Here is a 26,904-nt window from a genome sequence, read left to right as displayed (position 1 = left end):
CCAGGCAAGCTCAGTCTCTCTGGATAATCCTGGCAGCTCTGGTCTTAGGCTGGTCCTGGAGGTGAGTTCTTCTTCCAGGTCTTCCCCCTTCTAATTAACAGCGGGTCTCGAAGGAGGTGCAGTCACATCACGAGGACTTTCAGTTTTCTGACAGCAGAAAACTGACCTGGGATGTGGTTGGGGGGGTGAGACTTTGTCTGGGGGTGCAGCTGTAGGGTGGGGCTAGGGATGATGGGGGTGAAGGGCTGGGGGGATTCGGAGTGTGGAGGAGCTTGAGGGCTCTGGCTAGGGGCGTGGGCTCTTGGGTGAGGCTGGAGCTGAGGGGATTTGATACAGGCGGGGGCTTTGGGCTGAGGAGTGAGGCGGATGGGAGGGGGTTCAGGTCTGGGGCAGGAGGTAGGGGCACAGGTGGGGGTGCAGGCTCCTGGCAACACTTACCTCCGGCGGCTCCTGGAAGTGACCAACCTGCTCCCCACCCCTAGCTTCTAGCCAGATGCATGGCCAGGTGTCTCCAGGAGCTGCCCCGTTGGCAGGGGCAGCTCCTGGGGCTCCCATTGGCTGTGGTTCCCAGCCAATGGGAGCTGCGGGGTCAGGGCATGCATGCAGAGCCCCCCGGCTATTTACGAGCCAGAGGGGGGACACGCGATCCACTTCTGGAAACCGCATGGAGCCGTTCCCTGCTGTGCCACTGCTCAGATGTTTTATGGCCGGGTTGTCACCGCTGACCAGAGCTGCCAGGGTCCCTTTCTGACCAGACGTGGTGATTGAAAATCAGATGCCTGGCACCCTAATATCGACATCACTTCTGAGGCCCTTGGACTCTCTGGAGAGCAGGGAATGCCGGCCAGGAGAGCGAACCGGCCAGCTAGCCATGCACGTGGGGAAATGGCAGAGGCTTGCCGGGTTGAAATTCAGGCGGGAAACGGGAAGGTTCCCACCTCTTGGTGGCAACATTTGGAGCAGCCTCCCATTGGTATGATGCAGGCAAACCAGTTCATTGGTTTGAAGACGGAACTTGATAAACGTAGTAATGGGATCACACGGGGGGATTTGGTACAGGAGGGGGCTTTGGGCTGGACCGAGGAGCAAGGGGCATGGGAGGGGGTTCAGGATTATATGGGGGGGGTTGCCTGGCATAGTACCGGCCTGGACAGACACGCCAGGAGATCCTTTCCGTCCCATTCTAGGTAAATGTGTTTGTACTCATGCACAACACAGTAACTCTCTAGCCGGGGCGTACTGTGCGCTTCAAAACTGCACCGTCTGCTGCTCTTAGATCCCACACAGGTGGGGGCAAACACAAGAGCCTTGCTATGTAGCAAGTCAGCGGCTTGTCATCTGTGGGCCCAGTCACTCTGAGTCCTGGGAGCCCAGCGTATCTGGCACTCAGCTTTGTCTGACACTAAAAATATGAGTCACGGGCTGATCAGGGATCCCACGTGGAAACCACGTCCCTGTCCAACACACGTTGAGCTGCTCCCATTTCCAGTGTCATTAAAACAGCAGTGTTTGTTTTGAAACGGTCCCATGACTCCCTCGAGTTGTGTGTCCGTAGCAAAGTGTTCTGGCAAAGGATACGAATGGGGCGTGCTTGTTCCAGATGGCGAGAATCTGAGTAGGTATGGGAGGGCTTGACCCTGCACAGGACGGCTTGCTTTCAGCGAGGGTTTGAAGCTTTCCCTCGCGGGATTCGGCCCATGGCTTGTAGCGCAGCGAGAAAAACGCATAACTGGACAGTGCCCTGCGTGTAACGAGCCAGAACTCTGAGCCCGCAGGATCCTGGTTATAAAGTCTGACAGAAGCCAGGCAATTGCAGATCATGGGAAACAAATCAGACGTTCTGTGTAAATGAAAGCATTTCGGATTATGTTCCGTATTCCATGTCCGGGATAGACTCATTTTTTTTCTTTAAATATAAATGAGCGAACATCAACCCTTCTCCTCCCCCCCCCCCTCAGGCGCAGCTTTGCAAAGCGAACGATCCTACCTCCCTCCTTCCCCTGTGCAGCGTAGGAGTTGCACGGCCACAAACTGTGCGTACCAGCACTGGAAGCTGGGATCAGAGGGAGTGAGGTGAACCCCATTATAAGGGGCGGGGGCATTGGCAGGAAAGTAAAAGGAGAACACGTTTAATTCTCCTGGTAGAGAATAATTGCAGGGTGGAAAAGGAAATCAACGGCTTTGCTTGAGGTGCAGTTTCTCTCCTGCTGGTGCTGCGTGTCTGTGTGGAATATCCCACGACTAGTCGGATCCTGTCCTGGGCTGGGGCCCCGCAGCTCTTAGCGAAGTTGTGATTGGCGCGTTATGTGCCACAGAAAAGGCAAAGACGGGCTAACGGGGCTGTCTGTCCCGAAGTGTGTACTGACATCGGAAATAATGAAACTGCCATTCCCAGCTCCCCTGTGGTGCCAGTTTGTTGCTGTCCCTTGGAGAATCCTGCTTGACATACCGTACAGGTGCTGCACTTGCTATGTAACTGTGCTAGTGACCAATATTCCCTCTAATCTTTGCCATCTATGTGCGGATTCCCCCCCATCCATGTGTGGAATAAATTTTGTTGTGTGCACCAACCGTGTGTGAATGTGCACCAGCAGCAGAAACCCAAACTGTTTTGACCGCTGTGCTAATCAGCTGGGCAGCATTAGGATCTCTCCTGAGCAGCCGAGCAAGTGCATGGCTTACAGAGAACACTGCTAGCGGCCCCGGGCGGCAGGCCTGCTGGAAGGTGAGGCACGCTGATAAAATACACGCATGGAGGCTGACCTTCCAGGGCTCGTTTTGACAATCTGTGACACACGGCAGGGCACACGCTCCGGGGATGGGACGTCTGGGGAACAGACACGAGAGAGCCTGTGGATTAGTCTCTGGGTAGCCCAGTGCGTGGAACCAGGGCCCTGCTGTGGCTTGCTGGGAGAAGTGGTCTGCGTAAGACAAACTGGCACGAGGCTGCACGAGCTGGATGTTGGAAAAGGTCTTTCGGAACTAGATCTCTGGGGCATAGTGAGCTGGGCACAGAGATCGGTGAGCCCCTGCTGTTCCAGCTCGCCCTTCGCTGCCAGGGTTCAGCATCTCCCACCCGCAGCCTGCCTCAGCCATGCCAGCAGGGTCCTGACAGAGCACCACCGCTAGGGAAGGCTGCCAGTAGGGGTTGACATGGCTGATCTCCCAGGGAGCTGTCAGAGGTGTTGGTACTCCCCACCTTGTGGCACTGGACTGGGAGCAATAAGCACGTACACGAGCATTTTGGCCGATCCCGGCTGGAACGAGGAGGCGCTCCCGTGACCAAGATTACTCCAAACAGCTACAGGTTTGGCTGCATTGCCTGGATCCCCCATCTCCCTATTCCTTCAGGCAGAGTCCACCTGCCCCTCATCTCATCTCCCTTGCCCACTCTGTTGGGGCATGTCTACACAGCAGGGAGAAAGCCGAAATAAGGCATGCAGTTTGAGCTACGTCAATTGCAGCGCTGAAGTCGAAACGGCTTATTTGGGCTTTTGGTGCTGTCTATGCAGCAGGAAGTCTGAGCTAGAGCTTCCTCCGACGTCCCTTACTCCTCGTGAAATAAGGGATACAGACGTCAGAGTAAGAAGTCCTCCTGCTCGACATTATTTCGACATTATGTCGAAATAACAGCTTGCTGCGTGGACGTGGACTGTTTTTCAGAATAACGTCCAGTATTCCGAAATAACGCTGCTGTGTAGACTGAGCCTTGATTTTGATGCTGAGAAATGGAAATTTCAAACCCCGCTAGACGGAGCGTTAAGGAAACATGAATCCTGTTGTGTGGTCCCTTTGACACCCACCGCTAACAGGAGCAGCCCACAGAAGAATACGGGAAACGAGCAACATTCTGCCAAAGGGCCAGTCCCGCCTTGAATGGGGGCAGAGGGGAGCTCTCTGTGTGGATTGATTGGCGCCATCAGGCCTCACTATGTTAGGACAAGTGGGCGTCTAAACTTCCTCCCAAGACGTCCGTCGATGGTGTGGAGTTTGCACCCCAGGCCAGAAGGGGCAGGCTAGTTTCTTGGGCGTGAAACAATGCGGTTGTGGGATGACCAAACCAGTCTGAGAATTCAGCTTGATGTCGGCAAAGAGTCTGGGACAAAAAGGAAAGAGGAGGGAGGGGGAGGCTTCAGAAATATTCCAGAATGAAACGTTTCCGTTTTGTTTGCACGATGTTCCAGTTTTTAATTTCCCTACATTGTTTTAAAACCCATCAAAATAAAACTGATTCAGCTTGAATTTTGCCAAGAAATTGGATGGGTTCATTTTGGGGTGATCTGAAACTCAGGGGTTTTTTTTTCGGCTCAGCCACCAAACTGAAATACTGATGGTTTGCTTAGCTCCAGCCCAAACTTACAGGTCTCCCAAAGTCCACATAGACATAAGAACAACCATCCAGGATCAAACCAAAGGTCCAGCCAGCCCAGTGTCCTGTCTGCCCACAGTGGCCAACGCCAGGTGCCCGAGGGAGTGAACAAAAAAAGGAATCATCACGTGATCCCTCCTCTGTCGCCCATTCCCAGCTTCTGGCAAACAGAGGCCAGGAACACCATTCCTACCCATCCTGGCTAAGGATGTAAAGGGTTAACTGGCTACCCTGTAAGCATCATCCTTAACAGGTGATGCTTACGGGGTAAGTGGTTGACTGGTGGTCTGGTTGGGCTGGAGCACCCGTGGCAAGGTGCAGTGGGTCCAGCAGGGCTGGAGCAGCCTCCCCTCCACCACATTGCAAGGAGCTGCTCCAGCTGGGCCCACTGCACCATGGGGCAGCCCAGCCCAGCCAGGATCCCGGTCAACCAGTTAAACTTGATATTTAATTGGTTAACTTTTTAAACAGGATTTTACATCCTTAATCCTGGCTAATAGCCATTGACGGACCTATCCTCCATGAACTTATCTAGCTCTTTTTTTGAATCCTGTAATAGTCTTGGCCTTCACAACATCCTCTAGCAAGGAGTTCCACAGGTTGACTGTGTGCAGAAAAATTTCCTTTGGTTTGTTTTAAACCTGCTACCTATTAATTTGATTTGGCGACCCTTAGTTCTTGTGTTATAACAAGGAATAAATAACACTTCCTTATTTACTTTCTTCACACCGGTCGCGAATTATTGAGGTTCTCCTTTTGGTGCCTCAATGCCATGTCTTCCAGCTCTGGGTATGCTCTGCTCTCAGACTCAGTGGGACCGATCAGGCCTTAAGTATGGCCTACAGGGGCTGGTGCAGAGTTAAGAATCCCTTGAGGCGCTCATTGCTTTAAGGGGACGTTTCCTCCTGCAAAAGATGATCACAAAACACTTCCACCTCAGCCCATTTTGATGGCCGAAATGTGGGGTGAGCTGGGTACAGGCCTCTCACCGAGGTGAATGTCACGGTATTGCCTTCCACCTCACCTTCACCCTGGCTGGGATGGCTGAGTTGGATTGGTCCTGCGTTGGGCAGGGGGCTGGACTGGGTGACTCCAGAGTCTCTTCGTGCCCTGGGATTCTAGGATTCTGAACCCGAGAACCCACACTGGCACCATAAGTTAGTAGAGAAACCACAATGGGAGCAGCTGATGGGGCTGCGGCACAAACTACAGCTGCCAATGACTGCTTGAATCCATTACCTGGGCCGGGTCCTTTCCTTGTTTTTCTCACTACAGCATTGTCCCTGTATTTGTCCTCTTGCTCTCCCTAGCACCAAAGCGCCTGGAAGACATAAATCAGGAGGAATTTGGCCTGAGGCAGAGAAGAAAACTTTGCAGAAGCTGGTCTCTGAGGAGGTGAAGATTTTACGAGCATTTTGGAGCCGAAATCAACCCCACCTGGCCCAACGCACGATGCTGAGTTTGAAGTTGCCCAGGCAACTCAGTATTAATCAAGTGCCTAAAGTAAGTAAGGTTTTGTTAAACTGCGTCTCCTGTTTGGCGGCATTCTTCTAATGCTCGAAGGCAGTGCTTCTCAACTTTTTAAAAATAAAGTAACCCTTTTTTAAATACAAAAAATTATAAATACCCCCAGTACCTACAGTTTTCAGACATACAATTGTTTGTCTACCATTGCAACACATTTGTTTAAACAACTTAATCGTAGCCGGGTGGGCGACGAAATTTTTGGGTGTAAAAAGTACAAAAATAATAAAGTGCTGTAAAACTTAAAACAAAAAATCAGTTTTCTCCAAATTTCAGTTGTTGATGTACCCCCCAGACTTCTCTCGAGTTACCCCTAAGGGTACTCATACCACTGGTTGAGAAACACTGCTCTAATGGCACATGCAAATATTTTAATTAAAGAATGTGGGCCATACCCTACATCCAACTTGGTGGCTCTCAACCTGGCTGGGAAAAGAGCCAATTTTTGTGGGAAAACGTTGATGTTTTGTTAAAAGTCTTGTTTTGAATAGTTTGAAAGAGAGGCATTTAAAAAACAATGCAGAGCATTTTTTTCTGTGTATTTTTAATTTTGTAATTGAAAACATTATAAATATGGTTATAAAACTTGCATTCACCAAATACTACGGTTTGGCAAAAATGTTTTGATCTTTTTCAATACTATTTTGAATTCATTTACATTTCTATACACACATACATTTGTATATTAAAAGCAAGAATTTGAGGGGGGGATGTTAAGTTTTATTGAATAAAATTTCATTTTCATGTGGTCATTTACTGAATGAAAATATTTTTAGTGAAAAAAATGCTAACCAATTATTGTGATCATTTTGGGGGGGAAAAATGGCCTAATTATTCAGAAAAAGGGTGGAGAATGAAACATGGCCCATCTTCTCATTGGGGACAGTAGAATTATCTATGTGAAGATGAGGCTTTTACTATTACTACTTTTGATTGAAAAGAAAAACTGAGAAAATGCTGGAGTTTAATGTTGTCTTGGCTTTGATTTTGGTCAGATCAAGGTAAAGAAAAAATATCTGTTCTTGCCTATGGCAAAATTTCATTTAAACAAGTTCAAATGCTCTGACTACCTTAAGTGGTGCGTTGTACATTACGCAGAGAATCAGACCCTGGATTTCAGCATGAGAAGAATCATCAAATACATTTTAGAATCTTCTGATTAAAGCACATGGGCCAAACCCTATGTCCAAATCGGTAGACCTTGACATGGCTAGGAAAAGTCCCCATCTGCGTATCTCAAAAGCATGCAGAGTGCTCTGATCTAGGCCTGGGAAATGTGAGGGACTTGTAGCAAACTCTGTTATTTAAGGAGAATGGGAGGCTTGTTAGGGGAATTCTTTGCCGTAATGGACTTATTCACACAGGGTAAGATCTCTGCTAAAACAATAGCGGCACCAGCTGTCATCCCAATTGGATCCTATTTCTAAACCCACTTCATTGAGATGCTGTTCAATTAGCTGTTCTTTCCTGAGCTTAGAACATCAGGAAATTTGATCAAAAGCTTCAGAGGGGTGGCCGAGTTAGTCTGTGACTGAAACAACTTCAACAACAAATAGTCTTGCAGCATCTTAAAGACTAACAAAGCATGTAGATGGGATCATGAGCTTTTGTGGACACAACCTGCTTCTGCAGATGAATGGAGCATTAAAAATGTTGCCATGGGAACTTGACGTCTTTCTGGAACATGAACTATCAGGTGAACTTATTCCCCAAAGGGGAAAACAGCACCCTGCCTGGGGCTAGCCCTCACCTCCCCAGTGTGGGGCTGGTCTCAGCCCTTCCTCCCTCCCTATGTAAGGCCGGGGTTGCTGCTCATCCAGGCCCTGCCTCCCTCCTGTGTGTGAGGCAGGGGCTGGCATCGTTGCTCGCTCAAGCCCTGCCTTCCTGCTCTGAGAGGAGCTGTCCCCCCCATCGCCACTTGCCCTCTGCGCCTGGTGTGCACAAAGGCCAGCATGTGTCCCCTTTTCTTTTGCTGGCTGATCAGTCGGAACAGGGCTTAAAAAGGGACCGTCATAGCTGAAATGGGGTGCAAGGTCACCCTGATTAGGCACGACGTCTTAGGGACAAATTCTGCCGTCTCTGCTCTTGTTAAATAACAGCAAATCCAAACAGGAGTCCCAGAAGACTGCTTGCTGGGTAAAGACGGCATAATCTGGCCCCGTGGTTTTCAAATGATGGGTCACGACCTAGGAGTGGCTGGTTGAATGCCGGGCGCTGGGTCTCATTGCTGTAGGGGATCAGGTGACCAGTGGGGGGGGCTAAGGCAGCTCCCTGCCTGTCCTGGCACCACAGACTGTGCTGCACCCCAGAAGTGACTGGCAACGGGTCTAACTTCGAGGCAGAGTCACAGGCCTCCCCCTGAGCACTGGCTCTACACGCCCCTTGGAACCAGCCAATGGGAGCCGAGGAGGACGGTGCCTGCATGTTAGAGCTGGGCACAGAGCTGCTTGCACGCCTCTGCCTAGGACTCAGACCTGCTGCTGGCTGCTTCCAGGGCATGGGGAAGGCTGAGCTGCCAGGACAGGAGGGAAGCAGCCTTAGAAGCGCCGCTGCTCTGGGTTGCGTTGCTGGAGGTAACCCCATGCCCAGCCTGGTGCCCCAGCCCTGAGCTCCCTCCTGCATCCCAAGCCCCTCATTCCTGGCTCTACCCCGGAGCCCCCACGCTAGTCAAAAAATATAATTATCTTGGGTCGTGGGCATCAATTTTCTGCAACAGGGCCGTGAGAAACAAAGTTGGAAAATGGCTGGACTAGCCCTTGGAAAGGAGATCGTACACTGGTCTCTGAGCCGTCGAGGTGGACTTGCCACGAAGGGAACTGAGGAAAGGAACAGTCCACAGCTGGGGCTCCAGCCCTTGCCGACAGCTCTGCAGGCTGGCAGATACCCAGGGGGTCAGCTCCTACATGGAGATGTCTTGGGAGCCCAAAGTCCTCATTATGAACTTCCCCATTACTGGTTAGCAGCTATTACCATCACTGGTTAGCAGCATGAGCTCTGGATACCATTCCCAGGGTGCAAGGGGAAACTTGCAGACCATCTCGTCCATCTCCACAGCGGGTTTCTACTCATCCCCTTGCAGGTGTTTCGGGAGCAAGGCATCCTGTTTGGGTACCGCCATCCGAGAAGCTCTGCCGCAGACTGTCTCCTCAGTGTCTTCCAGATGACAAATGAAACGCTAAACATATGGACGCATTTTTTGCCTGCCTGGTACGTGACACTGGTTTTTAGTAACTGCTGTGTTTTGAAACGGTTACAATCTGCCTCTGTTGCTGGGTGTTTGTGATGGGGGAGGGGTGGCTGAAGGATTTGGGGACCTGGATGGGAAATGTACTGTACTCTAATGCAGCCCGAGTCGATGGGAAGGAGCGGCCAGGAAAAATATAACGGAGACTGCAATATGTTCATCTTAGAACTGACAAAATTACAAGTCAGGGTGAAAACTTGGGGAGGGCAGGTTTTACCTCAGGTTTCAGAGGGGCTGGGATTTTGCTAGGAACACACAAGGTCCGAACTCAGTGCTTTGTATTTCAGGTACTTCCTATGGAAGCTGCTTTCCTTTTCCTATTCGCTGGATATCTGGAGTGACACCTACACCTGGCCCTTTCTCATCTACATGCTCACGTGCTGTATCTATCCTTTCACATCCAGCTGTGCTCATACTTTCAGTACGATGTCCACCCAGGCGAGACATCTTTGTTATTTCTTTGATTACGGTGCCCTTAGTATGTACAGCTTGGGTAAGTCTCCAACCAGCGCCTTGTTACACGTGTAAGAGAATGATTGGCAACATCTTCGGAAGTGCTCAAGAGACGTAGGGCCCAGATCTTCAAAGGTATTTAGGCCCCTAACTCCCACTGATATCAGTGAGAATTACGATCCTGAACACCTTTGAGGACCCGGGTCTAGGTCTCATTTTCAAAAAGCGATTTTGGCATTTAGGAGCCTAAATCTAATTGTCGCTGGAACGCAGGGTTTTAGGCTTCTAAGTCACTCGCTGACCCCCTGAGGTCTCTTCCAACCCCAGGATTCTGTCACCTTGACTCTGCTATGGGTCTGTAGCAGCAGTTCTCAAACTGTGGATGTCCCCCAAGTGCGTTACAGCCCCGTGTTAAAAGGGTGCCAGAGCAGGCTTAGACTTGTTGAGGCCTGAGGCAGAAGCCAAACTTGGAGCCCCACTTCTTGGGGCCAAAGCCTGAGGAACTCAGGGGGTGGAGTCCGGTTTCAGTCCCTCCTCCTGGGGTCATACAGCAACAGAAGGGGGATCCCAGTGCAATGAGACCCCCTGCTCTGTAGATAGAAGGCTGAGTATGTGCACAGTAAGAACATAAGAATGGCCAGACTGGGTCAGACCAAAGGTCCATCCAGCCCCGTGTCCTGTCTGACCACAGTGGCCAATTGCCAGGTGCCCCAGAGGGAGTGAACAGAACAGGGAATCCTCCCTGTCATCCATTTCCAGCCTCTGACAGAGTCTAGGGACACCCTTCCTGCCCATCCTGGCTAATAAACATTGAAAGTGTGCGAATATTTCTCCCCGCCCCTCCTCCCCACCTGATATCATCAAAGGAGATGCAGGCCCTCAAACCATTTCTGAATGAATCCCACGCTTTGCTCTAGAGCGAATTTCACCCTAGAGTCTCTGTTTGGAGTAGCCGTTGGCTTGTACAATGTGTGTCACCAATGTTTGTAGATGTTGCCATTTTGCTATTGCACAGAGTAAAAGGATTACATCGCAGGATCCCAATAGCTCCAAATCCCCATGGGGGGCCCCCCCCAAAACCAAGTCAGGCAAATGAGCCCTCACCTGCTGGTTCCGAAGCACATTTTATCTATTCTATTATCGGGGGACAAGGCTAGCCTCCTTTGAAGTTGCTGGTAATTCTTATCAGTGCACAGACATACAAGGAGATGCTGAAAGTGCCTTGCTCTGAGTCAGAGCTTCCCCTCTGTGATGTGTCTAATCTGCATCTATAGAAGGATCCGGAGGGACCTGGCTTTCTTGCTTACAAATCAGAGATATCCTGATGTGAAGTCACTGCCTTTGGGGTTATTTATTAGAGCTGTAAAGGAATGGGTTGGGTGGGATGCATCATCTCTGTGACAAGGAGGTCCTGCTGACAGCAACTGGAATGATAAAGCTATCTCCCATGCTTTATGAAATAATTCAGGCATAAATATGGATCACACTAAAAAAAGCACATGCACCAGCAGCCGCGTAAGTACAAGAGAGATGCTAGAATGTCTCGCCTGCAATTTAAAAACATCTATTGAAGGGTTCGATCTTGCAGTCCCAACTTATCCCTAGCAGTCACTGGGGGAAATGCCTCTGGTAGGACCAGCTGTAGGGTTGGACTCTTTGTTTTTTGTGTAAAAAAACCTGTGAGGAGCTAGAATTCTGTCGCCTTACAATAGGAGAAAACAAATGGTTCTGGGCCACATTGTTCTCTGCTGAAGTCTATGGCATTGCATTGGCCTAAAGCACCTCGTGAGCAAGAACAGAATCAGCCTAGAGTGACCATTTGCCCTTGTTTTTTTAGAACAGAAAAAGATGTATCAACATAGCAAGCAGAGGGGGTTATCAAGCTGGGCTGCCAATAAATAGAATATTATTGTCCTAAGTCCATTTCTTTCTCTCCTGTGTGATACAGACAACGTTCAATGGTGGAATTAATTTAGTGTTTAACCTAGTATCTGAAATGATGAAACTTGTCCTTGTTTTGTCTTTTGCTGGTGTTGAATTAAGGCCCCCTACTCCACCCACAGACACCTCTGAACAAGTCAAAGGCAGACTATCCGCCATCAGAGACACAAAGCTGGGTGAAGTGGTGTCATTTACTGGACCAAATTCTGTTGGTGAGAGAGAAAGAGAGACCTTTCAACAGCTGAAGTTGGCCCAATAAAAGTGCACCCGCCTTGTCTCTAGGCCAGTGCACACACCATCCACCCTCTGTCAGCTTCAAACAGCAACGGGCATTTTCTCATAGTCTTGCCCTCGAATCTGGAGGCTCATTTAAAAATCAACTGAGGGGGTGAAACCCTGTCCCTTCCTTACAGCTTTCTTTAATTGCAGCGGGAGCAGCACATGCTCATCCCCTCTGGAATAAATGTAGTCTCTGTCCGCAGGAAACACAGTGATGACCATGTACATTTGCTTGTCCGAAACCTGCAAGATCACCAAATTCCCCGGGGGGCTGCCCGCGGTGCTAACCACATTCAAAACTTACGTGGGCCCTGATTTTATTTTCAGGTTCTGCAATTGCTTATTCGGCATATACTTTCCCAGAAGAATGGATTGATAGCACTTTCCATCGCTGTTACGTACCCCTTGCTGTGCTTAATACCGTCGTTAGCACTGGCCTTTCCTGCTACTCCAGGTACAGTTCCCTCCCGATTACCCCTGTGGCTGCTAAACCAGGTTTATTTACACATGGAATATGTAACGCTGTATGCAGTGGGAAAAAGAAAGGGACATTTAATTTTAGAACCACATCATACACTGAAGCTAGAGCAGCTTCACAAGAAAGCATGTGAAATAATTTATCAGTGGAGCTTTATTTTTAGAGTTGCAGAAAGCTAGTTTAATATGTCAACCTAAAGTAACTTGTTCTTTTTTTCTTGAATTATAGTGTGTGTGATCTATTGGATAAAATGATTTGAGCCCCTGAGCTGCAAACACTTAAGCATGGAGTTAATTTTAAGCACCTAGCTAGTCCTATTGAAGTTAAGGGGACTGCTGCTGGGTATAAAGTTAGTAACGTGCATAAGAGTTTACAGGTTTGAGGCTTCACTCCTAGTTGTCGCCTTTGAAAAGGGTAATAATTTTGAGGTATGCGTTGTGCTTACCGTGAGAAACTCATTGAAATCTAACCCGCCGGAAAATCTGACTTGCTTAGAAAATGAACGTATCCTGGCATGGAATTTGCATTTGAGCAACGCTTCTAAAAATGTATTGTACTCAGGTAGCTTTGGGTTTTGGGTTAGCCATTCTCAATTCACAATGGAAATCCTCTTGACAGCTGCCTTGGTAGAATGTTAATATCTCCCACATTATGATAACACGGTTTGCTTCTGCCACTGTTAATGGATGTTTGGTTTTGGAGCCACATTTATAGTCCAGTTTAATTGGTCAATTGTCCTTTCATTGGAGTAATGATCATAATTTTTCCTCTTAGCATGTGTGTCCATTCGGGAAACACACAAAGCATCCCCAACAGCTTATACTTCTTGAAGAGAGCTTCCCCAACAGTTTCAGTCTAATGACACTTCTGTTCTGGGGCCATGGCTGGCAATGCTGTTGCCACAGAACAGGGAGAGCTGAATTCCAGAAGGGAAAGCCGCAAAGCAAAATGGAACCATAGCAGAGGGGATTCTGCTGCAGCAGAGAAAAGAAGCAACTGCAGGAGGAACAAACTGATAGCAGAGCAGTCCAAGGGGCTACCAAAAACCAGTAGCAAAGCTTGGGTGTCCCAGATGGGTCCAGATCCAGCCACTTACTCCCAGAAGTAGCTCCAAGGGGTACTTGCAGAGGACAGCTCACTAGAGTCAAGGCTGCAGGTTTGCACCCATTGTTATTGATTTTATTAACAAGCATTATGTGAACTGCAGAATTAGGAAATTATATTGTTAGATCTCCCCCCACCCCCCGCACTTATCTTGCCTTTTTTCCCTGTTTCTTTTTTCTCTGTTCTTCTTCTTTCGTTTGTTTTCCCTCCTCCTTTTATGTTGGTTATGACTTATTTTTTTTTAATGATTTCTCTTGTCTGGTTGGGCAGGTGACAATGGTTTAACTCTAGCATTTACGATTTCAAGTATTAGCAGGCCCACGCAGTTATGAAATGTCAATGTCATCTGACTGGCCCAAGTGTAGCTTTTTAACCTATGTTAAATTCTTTTTAATTCACAAAATGGAATGCTGGCGTACCACTGACAACCTCGCCCAAGTGCAAAATTGTAGATAGGGTCGTGTAAAAATTTTTACACCGCTAAATAGATCAGCTAAGACCGTATGAAATGTCAGTTGTACCAGTGGCACTGCCACCAAATGTCACCTTAAGAAATGTTTTAAAAAGGTTCCCAAATAATCAAAAATTATGGCTTTGGGGCCTGATTCTGCTCTATCAGTATACCAGCATGGTTCCATCGACTCAAATAATATTATTCCTGATTTACACTAGTCGGAGTGGTGAACCAGATGCGCTAATTTCTAATCGCCAACTCGGATGGGATAATATCTCTTGCCTGAGCTATCGTTCTTGAGTCCTTCCTCTTCCTACCAAACCATGTTGCTTCACAATCAGCAGCGCAAATTGTCATCCCCTGTGAGTTGCTACTGTTCATAAACAACATGTAATAAAACCACGGAATATCTCTGTGTAGTTGATGTTGAACTCTTATTGGATATTTTTATATATTTCCCGAACTTCAGTCATGCAAAACAGAGCTTCCCCGCCAAATGAACTGCAGTAGCATGGCGTTTCAGCTTATACTGTGCCAGCAATGACTTTGTTAGCTACAATACTCTCCGTCTGTTCTTTCCTTTCTGCCTGTTTGTCTCCTTTCTTTTAGGCTCAGGCCTGCAGAGGAAGAGCAATGCCACCCTGTGGCATGGAATCCCTCCCCCGAGGGGGCTGATGCTCAGTGAAATACACTGGGTGTGCAGAGTTCCGTAAAACCCATAGTTTGGTGACTGTCTCTTCGCCAAAGTCCTCTGCCTGGTTTGTGTAAGTGGCTAACTCGCGATTGCATGCCCGAAGGCCGCATGAGCCACACGAGGGGCAGCAAGCCTGCTCCAGCAGGAAAAGGCTGGAGAGAAGATGGGAGAGAATTTTAGGCCCTGAGTCACCGGGAGGTGAAGCTTTCAGCACCATGCAGGAAATGTAGTGGTCAACAACAGCAATAACTCGCGTTTGGTTTTGTGCAACAAAGAATCCTTCAGTAATGTGTATTATTTGCTTTAGTGAGTGATACCAATGCAACTCTTCCTCAAAATCAGTGTTACTTACAACCAAAAATTGGAGTTGCAACAAGCAACGCAATTTAATACGTAGAGACTTGCAGCCACCTATGAACCTTCCTCTCATCTTTTAAAAAAACCTCGCCGCACTATCTGCTTAACAAGTCAATGAAGGTACAAACAGCTCTTTGTGTAGATTCCTGTAAGGAAGGATACTATCTATTGACTTTGATTCTTATCTGCTTCATTTTAACTACTCAATCTTCAGATACTTACTGATTCCCTCTACCTTCCTGAATTTTCTATACCCCCTGCTCCCTGTCTCCCACCCCTCCTTTTTTTCTTTTTCTTACGCCCCCCCCCTTTAGTTTGGGTCTGCACATTCTAAACGTAAAACTCCGGTCATCTGAAGAAGTGGGCTGTGCCCATGACAGCTCATGATACCATCGACATGTTTTGTTAATCTGTAAAGTGCTATCAGACCATTTGTTGTTTTTCTCCTTAGTATGTCATTGGTGTCTCATGCCATCCACATCTAGCATCACCTTTATGATCATTCACAGAAAAACCACTTCTGCCAATAGCTGGCAGGTCTCTGAGTGTGTGTCTGTGTGGTTCCACTCTTCCAAAAATACTGGGAACTAACGTTCATAGGCCATAGATCATTCAAGTGAGTAAAAGATGATGTAGTTGCAACAATACAGAAGAAGAAACAATTTCAGATGGATTCATATTGAAGCCATGTGCATTTCATCAGCATCTTGGCAAATCCCAAAGGCACGTGGCCTTCTTGTAAAGTAACCAGCATCTGGTATGGTGCTTTAAGATTGTCTGGTTGTATATTGAGCTTTCTGCCCATCTCTGGCAACCTTGTCTTACCTCTGAAGCATTTGATGCCCACATTGGCCCTGGCCAGGCAGCAACATTCATTGGTCCATGTATCGGAACTCATTGGTCTTCCATTCTTATAATATGGCCATGCCAACAAAGCTACTGACACCGCACCAGTCATGATACAGATGCTTGTTGGATTTGGCTTCAAATATCCTTCTTTCTCATCTTGCCTCCATCAGCTGCTCCATATTAAGTGGCAGGACAACAAAAATCAGACACATCCATCCAGTGATCTTCAGCCTTCTGATGTGCCCATGTTTCATTTCCATGCAACAGAGTTTGAGTAACTGTCATTCGATAGACCTGTGGTGTCCCCATGAGGCCGCTGAAGGGTCTGAACCATGGCTGCTATACCCACATTTTTTGAGCATCCTTCAGCATTATCTATGACACTGCTCGAGTATTTGGCAGCTGTTCCATGTCCCATTAGTACAGGTGAATATTGAGCTGGTTGTAAACAGCAAAGAAGCATGCATAACCCCAGTTTGGAAAGCTAACGACAGGCTTTCACTGAGAGGTCCACACAGTGTCAGGGCTTTGTTTGGGACACACCATAAGAAGGATAGGAGCAGCGAGGAACTTGAACTTGCTGTAATGAAATAGCATCTGTGCAGCTAACATGTTAATTCTCCTTGATAGCAAAAATAAGATGTGCATAATTAAGAAGACCCAAATTAGCAGTGGGACATACCCATTCAATACACTGTATATAAAAGCACTGCTGGAGCAGCATGAAGGAAATTTGTGGCTTACTTTCATCATACTACACCCCATACTTAACTTTCCTTGTTCTTACAGGTAGCCTCCACTTGTGTTACACCACTTAAGGGATCGAGGCCTGTGTCTCCTCTTCTTCTAGGATGCTAAAAGAAATGTAATATAAAAAAGCACAACTGAGTCTGCTGTGAGAAATCACCCCCTGACGATTAAATATCGCAAAGTATCAAGAGAGTTGCAAACAGCTGTTTTAACAAGGCTTCCATTTTTCTCTTCCAGGGATTGGAAATAAACTGGTTTCATTCTCCCTCTTTATTGTTCACACCACATCTTTAGTCTTTTGTTTTAGATTTAAAAAAAAATGCAAATACATCATCAATGGACAGTGTGTTCATTCCTTGATCAGTGAGTACTTGATCAGGACTGCAGTGCCATACAAATGCGCATGCAGTTTACAAATGAATGGCTCTGAAAAAGGAAGTGGGCCGTAACCTACTTGCCTTGAACTTGGTGGCTAAAATTCTTGTTGTGGTGAGGGAGAAAGAACTAGGTCTTTTAGGTACTGAGTTCCTATCTGAACTCTTCACTTCCTTCCAGTGTACACGTTAGGTTGCATTGATAGTAGAACTCTTTTGGTATGGAAAATTCTTAATGGTGAGGGAGCAGATTGTCCACAATTCAGGTGAAAAACACAGACTACTGATGATGTGTGCCCATAACGTAGGGCCAGATTTATCATTGCCCTGCAAAGGGCATCTTCATTTACACCAGTGCCAGCTGTGTGCTCGATGTTACCAATATGGTATCATTTTATATCACTTTATAAATAACACAAGCTAAATTGCACTGGCAGTACTGTGTGTGGAGTGACTGACATATCCGACTCTGACTCCAAGGGACGAGTGAAGTGTCTGTGATCACAGATATTCCAGTTAGATTTCTGCCCTGAACAGAATTGTAATACATTGCATTTAGCATCTTCCTATCATTCTCTGTGAACTGTGTAAGGTGTCCCTGAGCAGGAATGTCTTGGCATGGAGGCTCAAGCTCTTAATTTGAGTAAATGCAAGTCAGCTATGAACATGTGTTTTCTGCCGAAAGGTCTGGTGTTCTAACTTCACTTTTTGACATCATTACCATTTTTCAGTTTTTGGCACATTTGCTGAGGACTATTAAATTGTTTAGATTTTGCACCAATAAAGTGCATCTCAACCATTTTCTTTGCTTTGCTAACAAATTCCAGCATATATTGCTCCACCCAAGTGTACCCTTTCTGTCTCATTTACCATATGATTGTAACCAACAGGCTTGGTGCACCGTACCTCCACTATAACAGTGATATCATAGAAAGGTAATGAGGACCAGATTTATTTTGGATTTTAGTGGGTATGTTTATATTCCCATTCTGAAATGGTGCATTTGCAGAATCTTGGCTGGATGTAAAATATAAGTATTCTGAGGTACGTTTCATGCATTCTAGACTGAAACTATGATTCAGCTTAATGCATTTCTTTAGTGACTATGGCATGAATGCAGCCTTGTAATTCAATATAAATAAATCTCTCTTTATGACAACACTGGGTTGAATATCTAATCAAGCAATACAAAAACTCAGAGGTCAAAATAACTTTGGCAGCTATTTAAAATAAATGTTTTTTTCCTGCTGGTGTGTCTGTTGCTAAATTGTAAAGGAAGTGCGTTCTCAGTGTTTTGCCTTAGGTATATCTCCATATATTATATTACAAAGCAGTTCTACTGACCTATCTCATAGAACTGGAAGGGACCTTCAGAGGTCATTGAATCCAGACCCCTGCCCTCACGGCAGGCCAAGAACCATCCCAATGTGTGCCAAGATGACGTAAAATGATTTCATACTTTGCAAGCTCCTCAGAGTCTGTGTTGGAGCCCAGTGCATGCCAATCTACATCTACAAAAGATATCCATTTTAGTCAATCGGAGCTTAGAAAATTGTGCCTGATTTGCTTTCTGTTCTGTAATTTTACAAAATGGTAAGACTCTTGTAATTTGGGAAATAAATTTGTTTGATTCAGCCATCCTGGAAACCACTAGAGGGTCCTCAATCTGCTGCCAATTCCACTGTGGTCTGCAGAAAACAGCTGGGAAGGTTGTTATACTAAACCACACAAGGAACCAGCGGGCTCTGTCACATCAAGGCACCGCACCACAATACTAGCAGTGTGGAACTGTCTGCTGAACTTCAGAATCACGATAGCCCTCGGCTCCATTCCTCATTGATTATTTATGACAATTGGCCTGCTATGCTCCTGTTAGCTGAGTCTTGTGCTGTTTTCAATGTAATTGTCTTGCCTACACCATTGGAGCCAAGGAAGGCAGAGGAAGTGGAGAACTGAGGGAGTTTAGTGGGGAAGAATTGTGGCTTTTCAAAAGGCCTCATCCATTGCTTGTTAACAGCAGTGGGAATATTTCCATTGACTTCAGTATGTCTAGGCCAGGTTTTCAGTCTTGACCAGTCTTTGCATAGTTCAGCTGATGGATACACGATAGACAAGGCCATGGTTCAGACAAACCAGGACATTTATGAGGCATGATTGTCCGCCACATGCTTTACAATATTTAGTTGCAAAGCCAACTGAGGAGGGCTGTAATATGACTAATTTCTCCAGTGCCGCTTGTGGTTTTAAAGACAGCTTTTTGTACGCGAGTATTGATTACAACAGCTATGAACAAATGGTTTAGTCCAAAAACTTGCTCTGCAAGCCGCTGTTCCTTCAAAAATATCCCTGGCAGCTGCACAATACTGACTTGCCTTTTTTAATTTGAAATGCTTTTTTATGTAGGTTCTCAGAGATTCAGCAACCCAGGCTCAGTAAAACTCTTCGCATGCTGGCTTTTGTGTATCCGTACCTGTTTGACAGCACCCCCCTCTTCTACCGGGTATGCTCTGAACATTCAGCTTTCATAAAAGTGCCACAAAACATATTAGCTTCCTGAGGTGAAGTACCCATCAGCTATAAACAAGAGAGCGCATATATTTACGAAAGTGTATAGGCTTCATTTTAAAGGGAAATAACAGGATCCAGAAAACATTGTTTGACTATTTTTAGCAAATACTTGTTGGCGTACAGATTAATTTGTGCTACCTGTGGTTCTTGGCTCTCGGGGGAGTGCTGCCCGAGCAAAATCTGAATAAACACAGGCAAGAAAGCCCAGTTAAATAGAGACGGTTTGGGCTGGATTCTGCACTGTGTCCCAGCAGGGAGGGCATGGAGCTGCCTGATTCAACTTCAGAAAATTGAAATAGGTTGGACATTAGGAAAAACTTCCTGTCAGGGTGGTTACACACTGAAATAAATTGCGTAGGGGGGTTGTGGAATCTGCATCTCTGGAGATATTTAAGAGCATGTTAGATAGACATCTATCAGGGATGGTCTAGATGGTACTGGGACCTTCCATGAGGGAAGAGGACTGGACTCGATGACCTCTCAAGATCCCTCCAGTTCTAGTGTTCTATGATTCGCAGCCACAGACCAAACTGAAGCTCCAGGGGAAAAGACTTTAACTCACCACATTGGCATAAGGGCCCTTAAGGACCTTACAATTGGTGAATAAGACTCCGATACAGCCACACCACTTCACTGTCCATCCCACCTATGTCCCAATGGATGACGGCTCCTGCTCCATTCTTTGCTTACACTCACGGTGAAGTGGCTGGCACAGGAGACAGTGGAACTGTCTATACAAGCTTTCTGCTAGGGGAAATTTCTGCTGGGCAGGGTGACTCCTGCAGCCACCTCTAATCATTTGAAGAGGCCAGAAGGTGACCCTAGCAGAGCAGCAGATCTGGCGCCAATCTGGAGGTATTCCTCAGTCGTTTTCTCACTTTCCTTTTCTTGGTACCCCCATGTGTAACTTTTCCTTTTGATATAACAGCTCTATCTGTGTACTGGGGAGAGCTGCATGGAAAGCGTAATTCCAATCCACTACAGGCACTGTGTGTTTGCCTTCCTCACCGGTTTCATTTTTGCTTCACATCTGCCTGAGAGGCTTGCACCAGGACGCTTTGACTATATTGGTGAGTGCGGAACAGTGATTCTTGTTGGTCTTTATTTCCAGCGCTTAAGAGCACAAAAGCGTGGGCATCTGGTGAGGGATATTGTAGGTGTGAAGGAGAGTAAATGGTTCATATCAGGACATACAGGTACATTCACTGTTTCACACTCATGGTGAGAGTAGCCATGCATAATTGTACAGGAAACCATCTCCAATGACTTGCTGTTTCAGAACATTTCACAGGATGTTTAAGGACCAAAAAGGGGTTCTTTGTCATCCAAAGAACCTACACCATAATGTCATGCAACTCAGTACTGAACTGGAAAAAAGAGTGATGCACCAATACCACTTCTTGCAGCACCTAGGTGTTTCTTGGTGGCCTCCCATCCAAGCAATGATCCACCCTACTCCTCCTACTCACTTAGCTTATGTCGTCTCTACAGAATCACAGCAAAGCAATATATATCCAGAGCTTTGATTTATGGTAGGCTGGGATTCAGTGAGTTTCCAAATGGATAACTGTCTTAGTTTTGCAGCAGTAAGGGTGTGTCTAGACGGCACCCTTTTATCGGAATAAGCTATGCAATTTGTGGTCTGCCAATTGCGTAGCTTATTCTGAATCTAAATCAAAAGATTATTTTGAAGTTTGGCGCTGTCTACACAGCACTAAATTTGAAAATAAGGCACTATTCCAACAAATCCCTTAACCCTCGTGGAACAACGGTTACAGGGATGCTGGACTAGCGCGCCCGCTATTTTGGGAAATAGCGGCCGTTTTAGAGATGTGGCTTTGCTATTTCAGGATACTTCCAGTATCCTGACCGAGCAACGCCGTTTAGACGTACCCTAGGAGCTGGAGCAGCCCCCCACTTACCGTGGGTAGGGGGCTGCTCATGTCCCGTGGGGCAACAGGGGTGGAGTGTTCTAGCCCATCCATGACAGGTGGGGGAACCTCCCCCATTTAATCTATTAATTGGTTAAACTTAACATTTAACTAGTTAACGTAACTAAACAGGATTTTACATCCCTAAACAGCATCACACTAACATGTAAATTAGTTAAATAAATAAATAGAATTTTTGCATACAAGATTTGCTAAGCTGCTAGAGGTGTATTTTAATGAAATCCAGACATGTTTCTTGTTAAATATATTTGACTCTGTTGCAGGGCACAGCCATCAGCTTTTCCATGTGTGTGGGATTATGGGCACACACTTCCAAATGGAGGCCATCTTTATGGACATGAATGTACGCCGCGACTGGCTCTTAGCTTCCTCACCACTTCTCTCTCTTTCTGAAACAGTTGGTTCAATTGGTATCTCCATTATCATCAACCTAACTATCATTGGGGTTTTCTCAAGGGCTCTCTATTCAACACCAAAGTCCACTAGGAAAGAAAAACAACATAGGTATTAAACTTTAAATAGAGATTGATTTTCGTTACATTGCTACAAATGAGAACTACAATGTAACATTAGTACTGGATCAATGAAGGCGGTGAGGTTTTTTTAATGTATGTTTTTTATAGGGGAAGGCACTCAAGGCGTTTTCAAGAGTGAACCATTTTATATTGCACTACTTTTTGTACACGACTTCAACGTTGGAGACAGATTGTGAAATGTTTTAAATCAGGTCAAGTTGATATTTTAGCATGAAATTATTTAGGAAAGAATCCAAACACTGTTAAAGGGAGAAGTGTCATATATTGCAAGCCCGTATTTGAATAGCAGATTTAATCCACGTGATGAAGCCCACTGTGGTAGCATCTAAGTCAATAGCTCTTTATCTGATTGATTTTGTTCACTGCTTTAGAGAGGAAACAGGAGGCTTGATTATTTTGATTATAACAGGATAGTAGATTTTGCTCATGCCAGACGTGGGTATATTTTTTATAATTAAGTGGGGCCAAGTTAATGCCAATTTTGTAGCTAACTTCAATAAGAGCCAAGATTTCACACTAGAATCCTAGCTGAAATGTCCCTAGGATTGGGCCTTCCGGTTCTTCCCTAAGGAGATTATTCCACAGTGCGAGTTCACTGTTAACATGTTTTTCTGATATTCAGTCTAAATTTCCTTGGCCTGACCCTGCACTTATTTAGGGTCGGATCCAAGCCCAATGAAGTCAGTGGTAGGGATGTTAAAGGTTAACTGGTTAGCATATTCCTTAACCAGCATGCTTACTGGCTAACTGCAGGCCCCCTCTACTCCCCTCCCCCTCAGGGCGCTGGCCAGACCGTGGTTGCTGTAGGGCTGGAGCAGCCGCTGCTGCTGGCAGTTAACCGGGTAAACAAATTGTTTAACTGGCTAACTATTCTGGGCCATTTTTATATCCCTAGTCAGTGGGAGTTTTCCATTGAGTGCAGTGATCTGTAATTTGGGTTCTTATGTCATTCTTACTTTGGGGACTGACATAAGACAAATTCCTCTGACTTCAGCAATTATTCCTGATTTACGGTAATGTGAATGAGAGGAGAAATAAGCCTCCATTACACTATGAATCCAGTGTAAACAGACACCTCCTTGAAAGACTAGCACTGAAAAGCCATCACGATTGAAGTCTGGAGTCATAAACTTGGGCCTGGAAGCAGGTGGTACCTAGTGATTGGACTGACACTCGGCTGGTGACCAGAGAGATAATAGGCTAGGTTGTAATGTTCATTAAGAGTATTTTCACGATTTTTTTTATACTTAGGAGTGGTGCTGCTCGTATGTCTCAAGCTTTGAGATTATCTGTATATTAGATTATCTAATACCTTGCAATAAAATATTTATTGGGTACATAAACATGTAATGCAGAAAATTACTACAATGAGATTATCAAGTTTCCTGATAATTGTATGAGTTTATTATTTGTTTTGTAATTAGTAGCCTCCAAGAAGGTGTAATAGATGCACTTTGGGGTAATAGTACAGGTTGAATCTCTCTAGTCTGGCACACTCTGGTCCAGCAACAGCTGTGGTCCAGCATGATTACAGTTAACTGCATGTCCACTTACCATGCATGTGGCTAAGTTTCCCACACTCCCATAAAGGTTGTTTACACTCCCCCAGTCCTGGCTCTCAGTGTTCTGTGCTGTGATTTAGCTCTATTTTACCTCTCAATGTCTTCTAAGAGCCCAGTCAGCAGCTAAAGTATTGGCGATGCTGCCAGACAATATTGATCTCCTGTGGTTTGGCAAATGTTCAGGTTTGGCACTAGTCAGGTTCCGTGGGTGTCAGAGTAGAAAGGTTCAATCTGTAATCTATACAAGAGCATTACCAGTCTCGTTTTTCGCTGTAGCTTAAGCTAAACATGTCTTGTGTGTGTCTGCCTTATTTGTTGGTTATGCGGCTAGACAATGTTGATATCCCATGGTTCGGCAAATTTTCTGGTTTGGCACCAGTCAGGTCTCCAGGGTGGACTAAAGGCTCAGCCTGTACAATAAACTCTTTAAATATATTCTGGGGAAACCAGAACTTGGAAACTCACTTTCTTCTGAAAGAGGATTAAGATTTCTAGTAACTTTTGTTAGCAATGGAACAAAAAAAGTGGATAAAAGATTAATAACAAAAAGAAATTCATAACCATGATGAGAAAAGTGATATGTGCAGTATGTGCCAAGTCCACTTGATCAGATCCACAGGAAAACTACTGTCCATTAAAATAACCACAAGGAAGACACTACTGACCAGTTTTCTTGTCTTTTAGTATAACTGAGAGAGTTTCTGGTTAGGTGATTTAAGATTCTACAGCATTAATTACTCTGGTGCAACTTTTCTTAATTGATAGTCTGACTTTTCAGATTCAGAGTCCCATTTTCAATGACTGTTACACATCCATAATTAGAGAACTACCAAATGTACAGTGGGTCATAGGAGAATAGCTGTAAAACAAAACAGGTTTCTGTTCAACATAAGTTTGTTCCTCATTCTTCTAGACCCTACAAAAGTGTCACATGGGGATCTGGTCTTATGCTTTCACATTTTAACAGAGTAAATTAGTTGAGCACAAAACCATACTATGAATTAAGCTATACCAATATAAAGAAATAAAGTCTATTTATGAAATGGTCTTGTTATATTATTAAGTGTGAAGAACCCCCGGACTATATTCTTCAGCCTCTCTACCATGCCTATCTTCCCAGCACAGAGGCCTGCTAATCTTTGGCCTATCCTATCCCAAACCCTGATCTTAACTTGCATCTGTTCATCCGACACTCCCCTTACCAATCAAGACTCATGCAAATCCCTTGCACTTCAAGAACAAATCCAGAACATTTCAGGTATCTGTCAATTGTGTGATTCTTTATTTGCAAGGCAAGCTATACAAATGTTTCTAAAGTGTAAAAAAGAGACAAGCATGGCAAGTACATCTCTTTCAGGATAATGTTGCACAGTGTGTTTGGGGCAGGATCCCATGTCTATTTCTCATTTTTATCCATTCCTGACCCAGTGCCAGGCTGCTACACAATTTACCTTACTTTTAACTTTAGTCTTTATTTTAACTAGGGATGTGAAAGTGCAAACACATACACAGATAACAAAGTATGGGCTCATCGGTTAACGTGCACGGGTACACGCAGGCTGTACAAAGGCCACCCCCCAAGTCGTGGTTGATTTTTTTTATTAGTTTCTCGTTTTACCGTCAAATCCCACGGGCCAAACCTTACACTACAGCACCCTGCTCGACTTGGATGGCTGCTGTGGAAGGCTGACCCGCCGTACCGACAGACATAACACCTGCTAGTGGCAGGGTAGTGGGGCTCGGGCCTGCACACACTATCGAGCCCCAGCCCAGGGCCCTAAGGCGGGGGGGGGAACTACTTCCCACCTGCCTGCGGATGGGGCGTAAACCCTTAAACTCACCCGCACTCAGGGTTCTCAGCCCAGCCCTGGGCCACTTCCTACCCTACCTGCGGTCCCCCTCAATTTGACCAGCGTGGGGTTACAGCTCACCCCGGCTAGTTACCGGTATCTGCTGACCTCCTTCCCAACGCCTGTCTCGCCCGCCTTCCCTGTGGCCAGTCCGAGACTCTCTACTCCCCCGGCGGCCTCCTGCTGCTTTTTAATGTCCTGCCAGCCCAGTGGGCGATGTCATTGGCTGGCATGACAGCATTAGCCGGTGATGCCCCTCTGGCACGCCCCACGCCCGCGGTGCTCTGCACGGCGGCATCTGCCGGGCTGCCGTTAACTCCACCCGGCGGCGTACAGAGCCACTCTGCCCTGTCACGCAGGTCCTTCCCTCTGTGCTGCTGGCTCTGTATCAAGGCAGCAGGGGAGGGGGCAGGCAGGAGGTGGCTTTTAAGCCAGTTCCCTGTGCAGCAGTTACATGTTCACCTGAATACATGCATTTTAGCCCAGCCCCACTCTTCCCATAATACTATGCCTAACCCTAATCTCATACTTAGAGAATTGCATTAGTGTATCTCTTAGTTACAATATTTTCCTTCTTCACCCCACCACTGATTATTGGGGAGCTGTTGCCTGTATTAGTTAATTTAAAAACCACTCTACAGCTTTAAGTGCACTAAGGGCTGCGGGAAAGCCAAAAGGTATAGAAAAACACATCCTTCAGACAATGACAAGCCTTAGGGGAGGATCTATTAATGGAGAGTCTCTGTATCCTAGTAAGAAGAGGTTGGAAAATGACAAAATAGGGACAAGATCCGATCAGAAACAGGTAAGTAAGAGTCCCATACACTATATCTTGTAATGGCAGATAGCTAAAAAGTGTCAAGTTTTTAAAGTGCTTATATATCAATATTAGATGTCTAGCTAATAAGATGGGCACGCTAGAGTGCCTTGTATTAAATGAGGATAGATAGAATAGACATCACAGAACCTTGGTGCAATGAAGAGAATCACAGGAATGTTGTAATACGAGGGTACACATTATATTGGAAGGACAGAGGAGGTGCTACTGGTGGGGAAGTGGCAATTGATGTGACAGAAAGCGTAGAACCAAATGAGGTATACATCTTAATTGAACCAAACTGTTCCAGAGACTAGCCTAGGGGTGGTAATTCCATGCTCGAATGAGAATATAGGAGCAAGGATCTATTATCAACCGCCCATGTAATGGTGAAATGCCCAGGGAGATTAGAGGCAATACAAATCAACAACTCAACAATAACGGGGGATCTCAGCACTCCACATACTGACCAGGTACGTGTCACCTCAGGACAGGAAAGCAAAGGTGAAAATTTCTGGACACCTTAAATGACTGCTTCTTGGAGCAGCACCCCCCCCCCCCCCAACAGCCTGCCCCACTGCAGCGCCCCCCCCCCCCCCCCCCCGACTCGCTTCCCTCGCGGCGCCCACCTGCAGCCGGCCGGGCGCTCCCGCCGCCGCCGCCGTTGCCGTTGCCATGGTGAGGCCCGTCGCGCGGGGCGGGCCGCACGCCACAGACGTCGCGTGGCGACGCCGCCCGAGCGGCGCGCG

At 46.3% G+C, this 26,904-nt stretch overlaps 1 protein-coding gene and 1 long non-coding RNA gene across 8 annotated transcripts in view; one reads left to right on the top strand and one right to left on the bottom strand.

Moving 5' to 3' along the window:
- Positions 1–24,531, top strand: part of PAQR5 (progestin and adipoQ receptor family member 5) — a 34,890-nt gene extending 10,359 nt beyond the window's left edge. For all 7 annotated transcript variants that reach the window (XM_075896837.1, XM_025189205.2, XM_014578070.3 and 4 more), the window contains 7 exons: positions 5,680–5,872; positions 8,973–9,100; positions 9,425–9,630; positions 12,138–12,264; positions 19,274–19,370; positions 20,367–20,508; positions 21,654–24,531. In XM_075896837.1, the coding sequence (XP_075752952.1) occupies positions 5,822–5,872; positions 8,973–9,100; positions 9,425–9,630; positions 12,138–12,264; positions 19,274–19,370; positions 20,367–20,508; positions 21,654–21,901 (999 nt within the window). In that variant the 5' untranslated portion in view covers positions 5,680–5,821 and the 3' untranslated portion in view covers positions 21,902–24,531. The remainder of the gene's footprint in view (positions 1–5,679; positions 5,873–8,972; positions 9,101–9,424; positions 9,631–12,137; positions 12,265–19,273; positions 19,371–20,366; positions 20,509–21,653) is intronic.
- Positions 1–26,869, bottom strand: part of LOC112547304 (uncharacterized) — a 29,655-nt gene extending 2,786 nt beyond the window's left edge. The window contains exons 1-2 of the long non-coding RNA XR_012895674.1: positions 26,785–26,869; positions 5,609–5,690 (exon numbers count right to left, since the gene is read on the bottom strand). This is a non-coding gene — a long non-coding RNA (uncharacterized LOC112547304). The remainder of the gene's footprint in view (positions 1–5,608; positions 5,691–26,784) is intronic.
- Between the last annotated feature and the right edge of the window lie 35 nt (positions 26,870–26,904).

The sequence above is a fragment of the Pelodiscus sinensis genome, chromosome 14, assembly GCF_049634645.1.
Source record: "Pelodiscus sinensis isolate JC-2024 chromosome 14, ASM4963464v1, whole genome shotgun sequence".
NCBI lineage: Eukaryota > Metazoa > Chordata > Testudines > Trionychidae > Pelodiscus > Pelodiscus sinensis.
The sequence above is the reverse complement of the archived record's forward strand: the minus strand, read 5'-3'. Positions and strand labels throughout refer to the sequence as shown.